The sequence below is a fragment of the Fundulus heteroclitus genome, chromosome 5, assembly GCF_011125445.2.
Source record: "Fundulus heteroclitus isolate FHET01 chromosome 5, MU-UCD_Fhet_4.1, whole genome shotgun sequence".
NCBI lineage: Eukaryota > Metazoa > Chordata > Actinopteri > Cyprinodontiformes > Fundulidae > Fundulus > Fundulus heteroclitus.
In genome coordinates, this window is record NC_046365.1 from 7984447 (window position 1) to 7997147 (window position 12701).

The following is a 12701-nucleotide window of genomic DNA, read 5'->3' on the forward strand; positions in this document are numbered from 1 at the left end:
AATTAAGAGAAATATAGACTTTAAAACACCGGTCTGTTTGTACTTAATCTGTATAATCTGTTTTACTTATTGAATTGGGTTAGTGAAATAAATTAACTTTTCAATTATATTACAATTTATTGAATATCACCATGTGTGTATGGACGCTGATAAGTCTGCTGTCAGAAAATATTTTTTTTAACCAATACTGCCCCCTTGTGCTTGAGACATCAGAAGAACAGCAGGTATTAAACAGTAATGCCAGATAAAGTTATAATAAAAAAAAATCCCATTTTGTTCACCACATAGAGCATCGGCGATGAAAAACAGATTTCATTCCACCACGTTATAACCATTCATTTATTGTAAACGTTCAGAAAGTTCGGGCAGAAGGAATACATGAATACTGTGGTGATTCGGTGTTCCTTTGTGAAAATTAGCACTTTTAAGTCACATTTTTGCATCTTTATTGACGAGGAGAGATGCCTCTCACAGGAGTCATCGCTTCTTCATCAACTCTTCTGCGCTTAAATGAGCAAGACCAGAGAAACTTTGTTTAAAAAAAAACAAAAAAAAAAAACACAAACAACTGAATGAGCTTACATTGCTGTTTTTTCCAGGTAAAAATAACAAACTTGCATGCTTACACAAAGTTTAGTCAATTTCTTAGTCCAAAAATTCATGCATCCATTGGAAGTAAACTGACCTCTTCGGGAAAACACGAAAGAGCAGCAACATTTATACCCACTGCTGATCAGCTGAGCTGTGCAAACAAGACAGAAATGTGTTTGGCCGGTTTTTCTATCCATAGTTATTGTGTTTCCACATGGATGAGCAGAAAACAAAACATCTGCAAGCTATTATATGTCATATACTGTATTTACAGACCTCAAACATCCCAAAAACTATAGAATGTAATCAACCCCTATCAGACCAATCAGCAAGCAAGCAAACATAGCTTTATATGCAACACATGTATTAGCAGCAGCTTATCTAGAACTTTATAGAAATATATATTATCTGTATTTTTATTTTCAATCAGATTAAGCAAATAAACAAATTGTTACAAAATAAATAATTTATTCTCAAGAACAGTGGAAAGAATCAGGAAAAGGTAGAGGGTTTATATAGGAGCAGATATTTCTCCACCGCATTAAAGAGACTTGTAACAGTAATCTAGTTTTCAAATCATTATATTCTAAATGCATAAAATAGTGTCCAATATTTTGATCCATCAAAATTGGCTGCCTTAGCCACCATGGTAACAATGGTTGGATCAGTTTGCCAGATGATCACCGTATCTTCAGCAGCACTCTGTACACGACAAAGCCCAGGACTGCGAACACCGTGGCCCCGACACTTGCCCTCAGCCAGAAGCTGGAGCTCGTCAGGTCTTCTTGGATTATATGTCTGTTAAGCAGAGAGGCAAAACTAAATACAGAGATGGAGGGATCAGAAGAAAGACATAAAAAGACGTGAACAGTCAGAGCACAGAAAGGCTTAAGACAGAGTTATGCTCTTTAGGTTTGTCAAAACTACTTGAGATGCGCCAAGAAATCAGATAATGACTGGAATCAGCCGATTTTCGCTTGACCCTGAATCATAAAAGTCACTGAATCATAAAAGTCCCAAATTAAGTTTAAAAAAATAAAACGTTTTTAATTGAAGTTCCATTCTAGGAGGAAACTATATTTTCCTGTAGACACACGGCTGCTCTTATTGATCCAGGACTGAGATTTCAGCAGATAACAGGAAGGTTCAATGTAGTGATATTGCTCCGTTTTGTCTTTGTGAGATTCATGTCTTGGACCCTGCAAGAATCAAGAATTGGGAAATGCTGGCAGACTTTTGCATTTCTCAGAGTTTAGGTAAGGTTCTACATTCTCAAGGGAATACACAAAGAGCCTGTAGCTTTCTTAATGCTAGCCATGCTAACGGGGAAAAATCACATAAGGTGCTAACTCAACAATTTTCTCAAAACTTCCTATATTCAGAAACTGTGGTTCTGATACTTCTTTGGGTCAATTTTACTCATGACAGACACCATGAGAACTCAGGACCCCTGATCAAACTAAAATGACTATTACTACTTAATTTATATGGGACCTTTCGCACAAATGCTGCGTTTTTTTATTGGAGTCAGAAAACCTTGTAGAGGATTAATTTAAAACGTTGGTTGTCAAACCGAGTCTAAAATGACCAGTAATTAATCTTGGATTATCATCCAAGACAGGATGGCAAGAAAATACTTTTTAAATGCTATTTATTGCTCTTAAAAAGAGAAACTGGGGTCAGAAGTTGGCCTCTCCAAAACTAGGCAAACCAAGACTAACTGGCTAATTCCGATTTATAAACAATGTTCCCTTATTTCACTTTACCTACAACCTTTGAGGTTCACACTGAATTGGCAAATAGAGGTCTAAGTGTGACAGTAGAAGAAAATAAAAATCACAAAAAAACAAGTGAAGGTGAGGAAAATGGGGCAATGAAGCAGGACAGAAGCTTTGAAATGTGAAGAAGGTGAAGAGGCAAACAGGCATATGGATGAAAGGAGCTGGCAGGATTAAGTGTTAGAAAATGAGGCAGCAGGACTAGAAATATTAACTCTGTTGGATGTAACACATTAAATATTACATACAGTTTGAGCCGCTAACATCTCTTAAAAAGAAAAAAACATATAAGAGGACACTTAAATCAAAATGAAACCAAAGATATCCTGTAAGGAGGACAAAAGGATAATCTGACAACAAATAGAATTAATTAATGCATAATTTCAATAATCAAAACATAAGGGTTGCCTGAAAAAAAAGCCTTGCATGATAAATAACCACCAATGTCACAAAACAGTCTTTTAAAAAAATGATTGATAAACGATGCAAAAGGAGGGAAAAGGGGAAGGCGAGCATGCGCTGGTGAAGTCAACACACAAAAAGTAGAAGTTTCCATGAGAGACCTTCTGAGCACGACAGCGTAGAGTTTGGTCCTGACGGTCTGCAGCAGCTCAGAGTTCAGAAGGTTCTGACACAAGCAGAACGTGCACCGGTTACAGGTGCACATGCAGCGCAGCCGGGCGTGGCTGAGGAGACACGCAGGGAGGACAGAGACCAGCACAAACACACCGGCGTACGGGTGGAGGAAGGGACAGACAAGGAGAGCACAAACACAGAAGAAAAAAAACGTTAGAGTTTAAATGAAGTCACCAGGAATTTACCACGTTTTAAACACACAAGGCTTCCTTAGCTGAGCTGCATTTAGGAAATCAGGCCAATTCAGCAGGATATTAAACACTGTAGGACACAGAGTGGTGGACTGCAAGATTCTTGAAGACCAATTTCAAACCACCAAAGGAGAAGATTACCTATTAATACAACAGAACAGAAGAAACAGAACTCCAACAAGAATAACTAAATCCATTTCTCTCACACAGGCTGCAGAAAATAATCAAGTCTTTCTCTGATTTGATGAAAGCTGGTTTGTGTTTGAAGTAAAGAGCCGCTTGACAGGCTGCATGTGTGAGAGCTTTCCTAAAGCAACAATCCCAAACACAGCATTGTAATCCATGAGGAACACGGCGCATGATGAAAAAAAGACTGCCACCTACAGACAGCTGGAACATCAGAGGGATCTGCTACACAGACTCTTCCATTTAACCTGTAAACGCTGATCATACGGTTATGAAAATAAGCATCCCGCACGCTCCACCTCTTTACAACCTCTTCATTTCTGCAGGTAGGTCAAAGCTGAAAGGAAATATTTAGTACATAATCTAAACTTTACATTAATAGAAACATATTATTTAAAAGGGTAAATATATCTTAAAGCTAGAAACCTACAAATCTTAAAACATGGGAAATAAATACATACAATTTCTGGTCTTCTAAGCAGATAAGTAATTTTTAAAAAATACTTTTCTGACACACAAATAGAGTTTAGAGCCCTGCCTATCCAAGACAATAACAGAACAGGAAATTGTCTAGCTTGATAAGCAAAAAAAAAACATTTTTCTTTATTTTCTTGATAAAAAAAAAACACATATCAAATGGATGTGTGGCCACAACAAAAGATTAATTTTTAACAAAGGAAAGATGGGGGGAGGGTCTCTTACTTTTCTTAAAAATCTTCTAGTCCACCAATAACAGTCTTTACATTCAAAAACCCTGTTTCCATAGCTTAAAGGGTAGGGATGATGCAATCCATGCCACAGCTATAAGAGATAACTCCAGGGTACTTAGAAATGATGTGCCGATCGCAAAAGATGTAGCTCTGTGAGCTGATGCTTAGCAGTGATAGCTCTGCTCTCACTCAATATGAGCCAGCTCCCTGTTCTACTCACAACAAACTAATTGGTTAGCATGGCTGCCATGCAGCCAATAACACATAAGGATATAGGATCATACCATTATGGTAGAGCTCACAACCCATGTTAAAGTCCAAGCTGGTGGACCTTTGCCACATGTCTTCACCCTCTCTCTAAGCCACAAAAATAAAAACAATTAAAACTAATTAAAAAAAAAAAAAAAATCAGTTGGGGGCAGACGGTCCACAGCAAGTGAGACAGAAAACACCAACGAGGAGTGTGTGTCTCGTGTTGTGTAATGGAACTATGAGTGACACCCGAAACAGATGCATTATCTGGCAACAGCTTAAAGATATTTGGAACAGAAAAGCAGAATTGTTTGCTTGACTTTGGTTCTGCTTTTGTATTTGTTTGCAGTGTTTTGTTCATTTGTGCAACAAAAAACGTTTGATTAGAATATTACACAAAAGTAAGAACGGTTTTGTAACAATAAATGCACAAAACAGGGCAATTCAAAGTCCTGTCATAAAAGCACAGAAACGCAAAAGGGTTCTCAACACACAAATCCCTGATTTTTGCAAAGTTATGGTGAAATATGGGGCTGCAGAAGATCCTAAATTAAGAGCCAGTCATAAGTCAAAAGAGCTGAACCAAGCCCACCAAGGTCACCGTGGGTCTTGTTTGTGAGCATAATGTTTCTCAGGGAAGAAAATTCAGTTTTATCAAGGCTTTTACTTTGCATTCTTCCTCTGTCTACTGATGCCCGTGCATTGCATTATTGCATTAAACAAATAATAACAATCTCCTCCATGTTTATACATGATAATTAGCTCCAGCCTGGAGTCATTTTCTTCTTAGTATCTGAGCTAAATGAATGATAACTTATATACTCAGCACTTTAAAACCTTCCACCCCCCTCTCATGTAGCATTAGATTGGAGTGACTCTTTGGCCCAAATTACATTTTAGAGTTAGTGAGGGATGACAGAGGTCCTCAATAATGTTCTGACAGCTCTATTACAGTAATAAAGCTAGACTCTTTGTAAGAATATATAAAGTTGTTGTGCAGAAGATGGAGACTTTCAGCTGCTTCCATTCAGTGCAGCTAAATTCTACTCATCCATTGTTTGGAAAGCTCATAAATGCAGATCAGAACTGGAGTAAAAGTTATGCCACAACTACTTTTAATTCATTCATCATCAAACATGTTAAATTACCTTTGCCTTCTCCACCCTCGATACATCTCCATGTAAATGTTCACCTTATGAACTCAGAATGGAACTGAAGACTTTGCTATGAGTTTTGTTCTGGAGTAGCCATTGTGTTATGTGCTAATCATAAAGTTTGGTGCTCTGATCTTAACCTCTGCAACCTTCAGCTGTGTACTTAGCTGACCTGTGCTCGCTTTCAGTCGCACGTTTTTAAATTCTAATTTCCAGACATGAAAGTTAGTTCAACCTACACGCCTCAACACAAATTAAATGCCTGCATACGTACGGGTACATGGCCATAGTAGTAAGCTTGGTGTAGATTTCTCTGTTTGGTTCAGCGGCTGAGTTACAGGTGAAAGACTGCGGAGGCGGCATCTTGTGCCTCCTACAGAACTCCAGAGGACTGCAGCCATACATCTGTTTAACCTCTGGCAGGTCTGACTTGGCTGCGATCATCATGCACGGTGTCTTGCTGTCCGTGAAGTATTGCTGTGGAAGACAGACGGAGAGGTGTTAAGGTGCTGAGTTTTGGGTGAAATTCTACTGATGGGTGAATAATGCACAGAGATCCACCTTAAAGACTTTGGCGCAGTACTCAAAAGAGTAGGGGTTGCTGACGTCATACACCAGGCAGACAATGTCGCAGGCCATATCAGCATCAGTCAGGTAGTCAAAGTCCGGGAATACCTCATGAAGCTGGACAGAAATGGCTTAATCATCCATTGATTCAGAAAAAACAGCGATCATAGATTCCTAATAGATCACAGATTACAGTCAATAGGAAGGATCCTAATGAATTAAAAACGAGGACAGAGTAAAGGACTGAAATAGAATCTGCTACAGTTTCAATAACTTTTGCTGGGAAAGAGCAGTAAGAGAGCAACTGTGTTGATCACTGAAGCCTTTTGTCCGTCTGTGCGATGTGACCGGCTCAGCCGAGGTTCAACTCTGCTTGAGACCATCAGCTGTGTGGAACAAACCACAACACAATGCAGCATGTTGCTGTGACACTATCCATCCATCCATTCTTCAATTATCTGCACCCACTTATCCTTGCAGGGTCGCTTGGTGTGGGGTGTCAGGCGCTGATGCCAATCTCCAAAGATCATTTGGCAAGATGTGGGGTCTACCCTGGATAGGTTGCCAGTCTATCACGGGTCAATGACACTAGTCTTTAGAAATTTGCATGTTTAATATAAAAAGCTTGGACGTACACAGAAAATCACTCAAGAAAAGAGTCATATCAAAATAGAGAAGAACTATCCTAGCATTAGCCTGCCGCTTCAGCAAACTCTTCACTTAGCAAAGATCCTCAATAAAAGCAAGACGCGAGTTTACTGAAGTCTTTACTGAAGCTGTGATAAATAGTCCTTTAAGACGATCTAGCTACTCTGGGGCTTGTGAATCATGCATATTGCATATTATTCTCATATCATTGTGTATTCCCCAGGGGAAGACTATGTCTGAGGCCTTCCTCACTATGTCTCTCGGCTGGCCTGGGAACGCCTTGGGATTCCCCCGGAGGAGCTGGCCCAAGTGGCTGGGGAGAGGGACGTCTGGGCCTCCCTACTGAAGCTGCTACCCCCGCGACCCGACCCCGGATAAGCGGAAGAAGATGGATGGATGGATGGACTTCCTTTCTGGTTTTTATTTTATTTTTTGCCTTTGTGTTGTAGCCACCATCGTGCCTGAATTTCCCCATTATGGGACAATAAAAGGTGTTTCTTATCTTAAATAAATAATTTAGCTATAATGTGAACTTTAAACCCGTAAAACATAGAAATAAATGTTCAAATCTATAGAAATTTTATTTCACAGCAGAAGGAATGTTTTTATTTCTCACATGAAACAAGCACATCTGTTTTCTTAAAGGTATAGAGGACGATTTTCCACTATACCGCTGCTCTCATTGTATACTTTGAAAATGGCTGAGAGTCGCAAGAAGCAAACTGTCTCACAAGTTTATGAGACAAAGGGGAAGGCCTCAGAAGAAGGAAATAAGACCAGAGTGGATTTGGGAAATTATTTCACACGATCCCCCTCAGAAGTGGAAGAACAGGTTGGGTGGTCTTACATGTGCACTTAATCAAAAAGGGAGTTGGATGCTTCTTACCTACTTTTCTAGAAAAATAGTTCACTATACGTTAAATGAAGATACTTCTAATGAACTTACAGATTTTTCAGCTTTACAAAAGCAATACATGCTATTAGACTGTTTAAATTCTATATAAAAACCATAAGAATAGATCATTTTTATTAAAATGTTTACCTTTTTAAACAAAGAATAAATTTTTTTAAAATGTAATAAGGGAAATGATAAACAGAATTTAAAAAGGTAATATAAAACCGATTTCACTTTGACCAGCAGATTTTGTCCCTCGCTTATATACTCATACACAGACTCATCAGTACATTTATCTTATTTACCTTTCAAAACTGGCTATTATGTAGGACTCTATTTGACCTGAGTGTCGTTTTTGCGTAGTAAACTGAAATGAGTTGAATTGAAATAATTAATGTCCCCGAGGTGCAGTTCATTTGCAGCAGAGTCCACAAAGTCGACACACAACAATACACACTCACGAGAACACTACAAAAGAGAGAACACATTTACAAGATTATAGCAGGACTCCAGGCACCACTCAGTGTGCAGAGGATCCCGAGGATTAATGTTGGCCTCTTTGTGACTCTTACTCTGAAGGCCTGACAAGGTCTGTCAAATCAGTACCAGCGATGCATTGCTTGAGTTTGGCTAAACAGTCTGAGACTGAATATACTCCAAGTTTTAATTATTACATGCCAGTTGTTCTACAATGGTAGGCACCAAAAAATAATAAAAATTAAATTAAATTCAGCTGAAAAGTTGCAGAAGAAAATGCCATAGCAATATTTTTGATGTAGCGGAATTGAGAAAAGAAATCATGTTTATAACTTTAACTGTAGAAAAACTGGATTATAATACCATTGCTACTTTGCCCAACTAGTTGTCAGGCCCCCTTATAATATAATGGTGTACTGCTCCTTCAAGATAATTTCTACTTCTGATAAAGGTCTAAGTGGGGCAATCCATACATTTATATTATATTTAAATACAATTAAAACAAGAGAACCCCTCAAGATTCAGTTGTTTCTTGTGGAAAGCCAACTGTGGCTGTATGTTCTTTGAATGAGCTTAATGCTTTTGTCAAACTTAAAAGTGCTAGCCTGATAACAGCATTAAGTGAAGATAAGAAGCTTATAGTAGTGGCTATATTCATGCTGGCCTAGTACAACTACAATGCACAGCATCTATATACAGACACCTAACAGGCAAACTTAAATGTTGGTGTTAAGTAACTTTGTACTTCACCAACTTCACTGTAAAACGTAATTATGGATGCTACATTCAAATAGAGTTTTACGATAAAAAATGAAACTTTACCATCAGTAGTCATAAACTCAGTGTAACAGATGGATAACTCAATATTATTACAACCCATGCATTATTACAACTCATTTGAACTACTCACCAGAAGGTACTTTTCCTGACCGTAAACATATGTTGTGCTGATGGCATAGTAGGATCTATGCTCCTCTTTAATTATCTTCTGTCGCTAGAAAGAGAGAAGTGGAACATCACATTAAACATATCAACCGTCCCTACAGAGTGTAAAAATAGGTCACATGAATCAGTAATATACAACTACAAACAGAACAAAAATGCGTCTAAAAATCTGTCACAGTCCAACTTTCTGTGCCTGTGGAGATCAGAGGAAAAAACATCGGTGACGCTACAACATGAGCCCTTCAGGCTGGGAGCCGAATCAGGCAGAGTAACAATTATAAATAGATGACTGCATATAGAATGTTGATTTAGTTGAATAATGTGTAGAAAGTGAAACTATAAACACAAATAAAGGTGATATTATTGGGATGTCAATTTACATAAAAAAATGCAATCTTTTCTGTTCATTTACTGTAGTTTGCTGCTGTTACTCATCTGCTTTTACACAATGAGAGTGTTAGAATCCAAAGTAAAATACCTTGTTTGTACCCACAAACTTGGTGAATAAAGTTGATTCAGATTAATGAGGCCATTCTCAAGTTACATCCACGCTTACATCCTGATATTTTCAATTGATCGCATTGAATAACAGAAGAAAAATGCATAATCCATCTCATAATGCTGCTCACTTTCACAGTTGTCACTAAAATTATTTCTCAAATACTTTGGAACCTTTTTTTTATTATTATTTGTAAATCATTTTCACCTTTATTCCACTCGGGGAACCCTAACAGATTTAGTCACAAATCTAAAAGTCTTAAGAGGAAGAAGTGGGTCTTGTACAGCTGTGGAGAGGAATAAATTGCCAAAGAAAATAAAAATAAGTAATTCTTTGAGTCTTTTAAAAAATGCCTTAAACAGCGAAAACATTTTACCTAAATTCAGCAGTAGGGACTTAGCCGTTGAGAATTTGGTATGTGTTTGAAATGAAGAGTGCTATGTGTAATTTTATTGTAATTTCTATATAATAACAAAAAATGTGTGTACATTCTGTGTGTGTGTGTGTCCCGCCTTTACCATGTATATATGTGGTTTTATACTCTTCACATATTGCTATTGGAATTAGATATTTGGAGGACCACAGTGTCATGGAGTACTAATCTGTTGTAATAGGTCCATATTGAAGGACAGTGGAATGCCTGATGCATGAAGCCATGTAATATAAAGGAGAGGGAGTTTGGTTTTACCATCACTTAAAAAGCCTTTGGTAGGCAAACAGTGGATTACATCAACTATTCCAACTATAATTAAAAGGAATCAGCTGGTTGGTCGGAAACTAAAATGAACCCTATCCATTTTTCAGTCAGTGAACACATTCACTACCAAGTTCTACCGGCAGAAACACTCTTTGGTGTGGAAGTTTTCACAGAGGTTGGCTCTTTCAGTGTCAGTGAGTTGCTTGAAATTTCAAAAGGGCGCCCAGAGATGCAAGAAGCCATCAAAAGGAAAACATTTTTTCAACAAACCCGTCTGTGGTTTATTCAGGTGAGAGACTTTCAGCAGATAACAGGAAGGCTCAACAGGGTATAGCAAAATTGTTCAGCTTCTGCTTTTACCAGAATGTGTTGGGTTTGGGAAAATATCAGCGTGGAGGTAAGGGTCGACATTGACTTGGAAATACACACAGAGATCAGTAATATTAACAGAGCCCATCACTATTATAAGATGCTAAAGACAGTTTAAAATTCCAGATGTGTTTTGTCATTGTTTAAAATATGTATGAATGAGGGATTTAATTTTATAGTGACTGCTCTCTCACCAACATAACACACAGTCAAGAGTGCTTCTAATATGAATAATTAAAGAGTGATAGTGGCAGGCTTGAAAAAAATAATAATTTTGAACGCAGTGCTTTTATCTCTCTGTATCAGAGCTCTTCAGAGAAAGCAGAATTGGCTAAAATTGACATCGCAGGACAAAGCGTTACAAAAATTGGACCTTGGCCAAACAGTCATTTACATTGGTGCATCTCTAGCGTAACTATCAACTACAGGAGCTAAAGTCATTATTTTAGATTCTGTGTTTCTTTACTTTTAGACATAAAAATATCTGATTTATACAGTAAATAAAAAGTGGAACCTCCTTAAAACCTATTGTTGTGACCCAGTCATCCAGCCATAAATGTCAGCCCTATTTAAGGTTAATCAGATCCTTACACTTTCCCACCCTTCAAGCTTCTCTCACATCAACTTCAGGAAGTGACTGCTGCCTAAAATAGCCGACCTCCTGACCGGTGCATTGTAATGAAATTACTGAGCTAATCACCCCGCCAGTCTGTGGCTTTAATACGTTGTAGCTTGTCAGTGCGTTCTCCCTACATTGGCATGAGCACGTCCATTTGTCTCCGCCTACCTCAAGGTTTTTACCCAGGAAGGCCTGGAGGAAGCCGCTCTTGCCGCTGGCCATGTCTCCAAACACGTTACAGCGGAAGACGTTGCGCTGAGTCTGTTTCTTCTGCAGGTCAATCTTCTTAGCTCTGGTCACTGTAGGGGGCCGAAGCACAAATACAGGTATCAGCGGATCAGCTCAGGCTGCTGTCGCACCCAAAGCAGACATGCAGTTAGTGGCAACAGCAACATTGCTTATCTGCGTCTTTAATTCTCCAACATCACAGTGGAAATTTAACTCGACTGTTTGGTGGCAGAGAAAAAACAGGAATAAAATACTAAGTAAAAATTGTATGTACTACTTTATAAACATTTTTTAAATTTTTGTATTCTGCCATCATAAACTCACGATTTACATTCATTTGTATTCAAGTGATGAGGAAAAAAAAGATAATAAGATTCACCTGTAATTCCTGCAGCTTGGGATTCCTGCTCAGCAATTATTGAGTAACCAAGGTAGCCTAAATACTCCAGACATCGCTGGACATCCAGATAAGTTGTTAACCTGTAAAAGAAAAAGAAAAATTACTATGAAGGTAAGAACAAGAAGGAAAGACAAGAATAAAAGTTAGGAAGGAATGAAGGAAGGACGAAAAACTCAAAAAGACAGAACGAAGAAGAGTAAAAGAAAGGAACAAAGGACATAAGAACGGTAATAAGAAAGGATGGAAGGAAACAAGTAAGGTAGGAAGGAAATAATTTATAGGAGGACTAGGGCTGGGCAAGTTAACGCGTTAATTTCGCGTTAACTCATTAGACTATTAACGGCGATATTTCCTTTAACGCGCGTTAACGCATGTTGGTCACATGCTTTTATTTTGTGAAGGTCTGTTGCTGCGGTGTAGGGGTTTGAATCAGAACAGTAGGTGGCGATAATGCGCCAATAACCTCGCTGTCAGCCCAGCCTCAGATTCAAAGAGGAAGAAAGGTGCTGGCCGGAAAAAAACACAGCTGACATGCGGAAGGCGGTGTTTCCCGCAGGTACCGCGAGCGAGCTTAGGCGAGGCGAGGCGGTGAGTTGGCGGCCGGAACAAGTTTTGTGCGGAGCGGAGCGGGGGGGGTCTGCATCGACGCCGTCGGTGAAGTCGCTTCTCGTTTCAAAGTATCCATGTTTTTTTGCCTGTTTTCCCCCTGCCATTCACTATATGCGCGCGAGAAAGCAACAACAAAAAACCGCGTGTCAACGTCAAATAAACGCAAGCAACGCAAGCATATCGAGTTAGCAAGCATTTCAGTTTAAAGTTCTTCCAGCATGGAATATGACAGAAACAAGTTAGTTGGAAC

General features: G+C 38.7%; 1 protein-coding gene across 3 annotated transcripts in view; it reads right to left on the reverse strand.

Annotated features, from left to right (window-relative positions):
- Positions 1-321: 321 nt before the first annotated feature.
- The window catches only part of rhot1b (ras homolog family member T1), a 30790-nt gene continuing 18410 nt past the window's right edge, over positions 322-12701 (reverse strand). The window contains exons 14-20 of one of the 3 annotated variants that reach the window (XM_012873170.3): positions 11822-11922; positions 11383-11513; positions 8996-9079; positions 6060-6182; positions 5773-5975; positions 2933-3055; positions 322-1389 (exon numbers count right to left, since the gene is read on the reverse strand). In XM_012873170.3, the coding sequence (XP_012728624.1) occupies positions 1272-1389; positions 2933-3055; positions 5773-5975; positions 6060-6182; positions 8996-9079; positions 11383-11513; positions 11822-11922 (883 nt within the window). In that variant the 3' untranslated portion in view covers positions 322-1271. Of the gene's footprint in view, positions 1411-2932; positions 3056-5772; positions 5976-6059; positions 6183-8995; positions 9080-11382; positions 11514-11821; positions 11923-12701 lie in introns of all 3 variants that reach the window. The other 2 variants (XM_036136806.1, XM_012873173.3) reach the window with 2 other exon arrangements.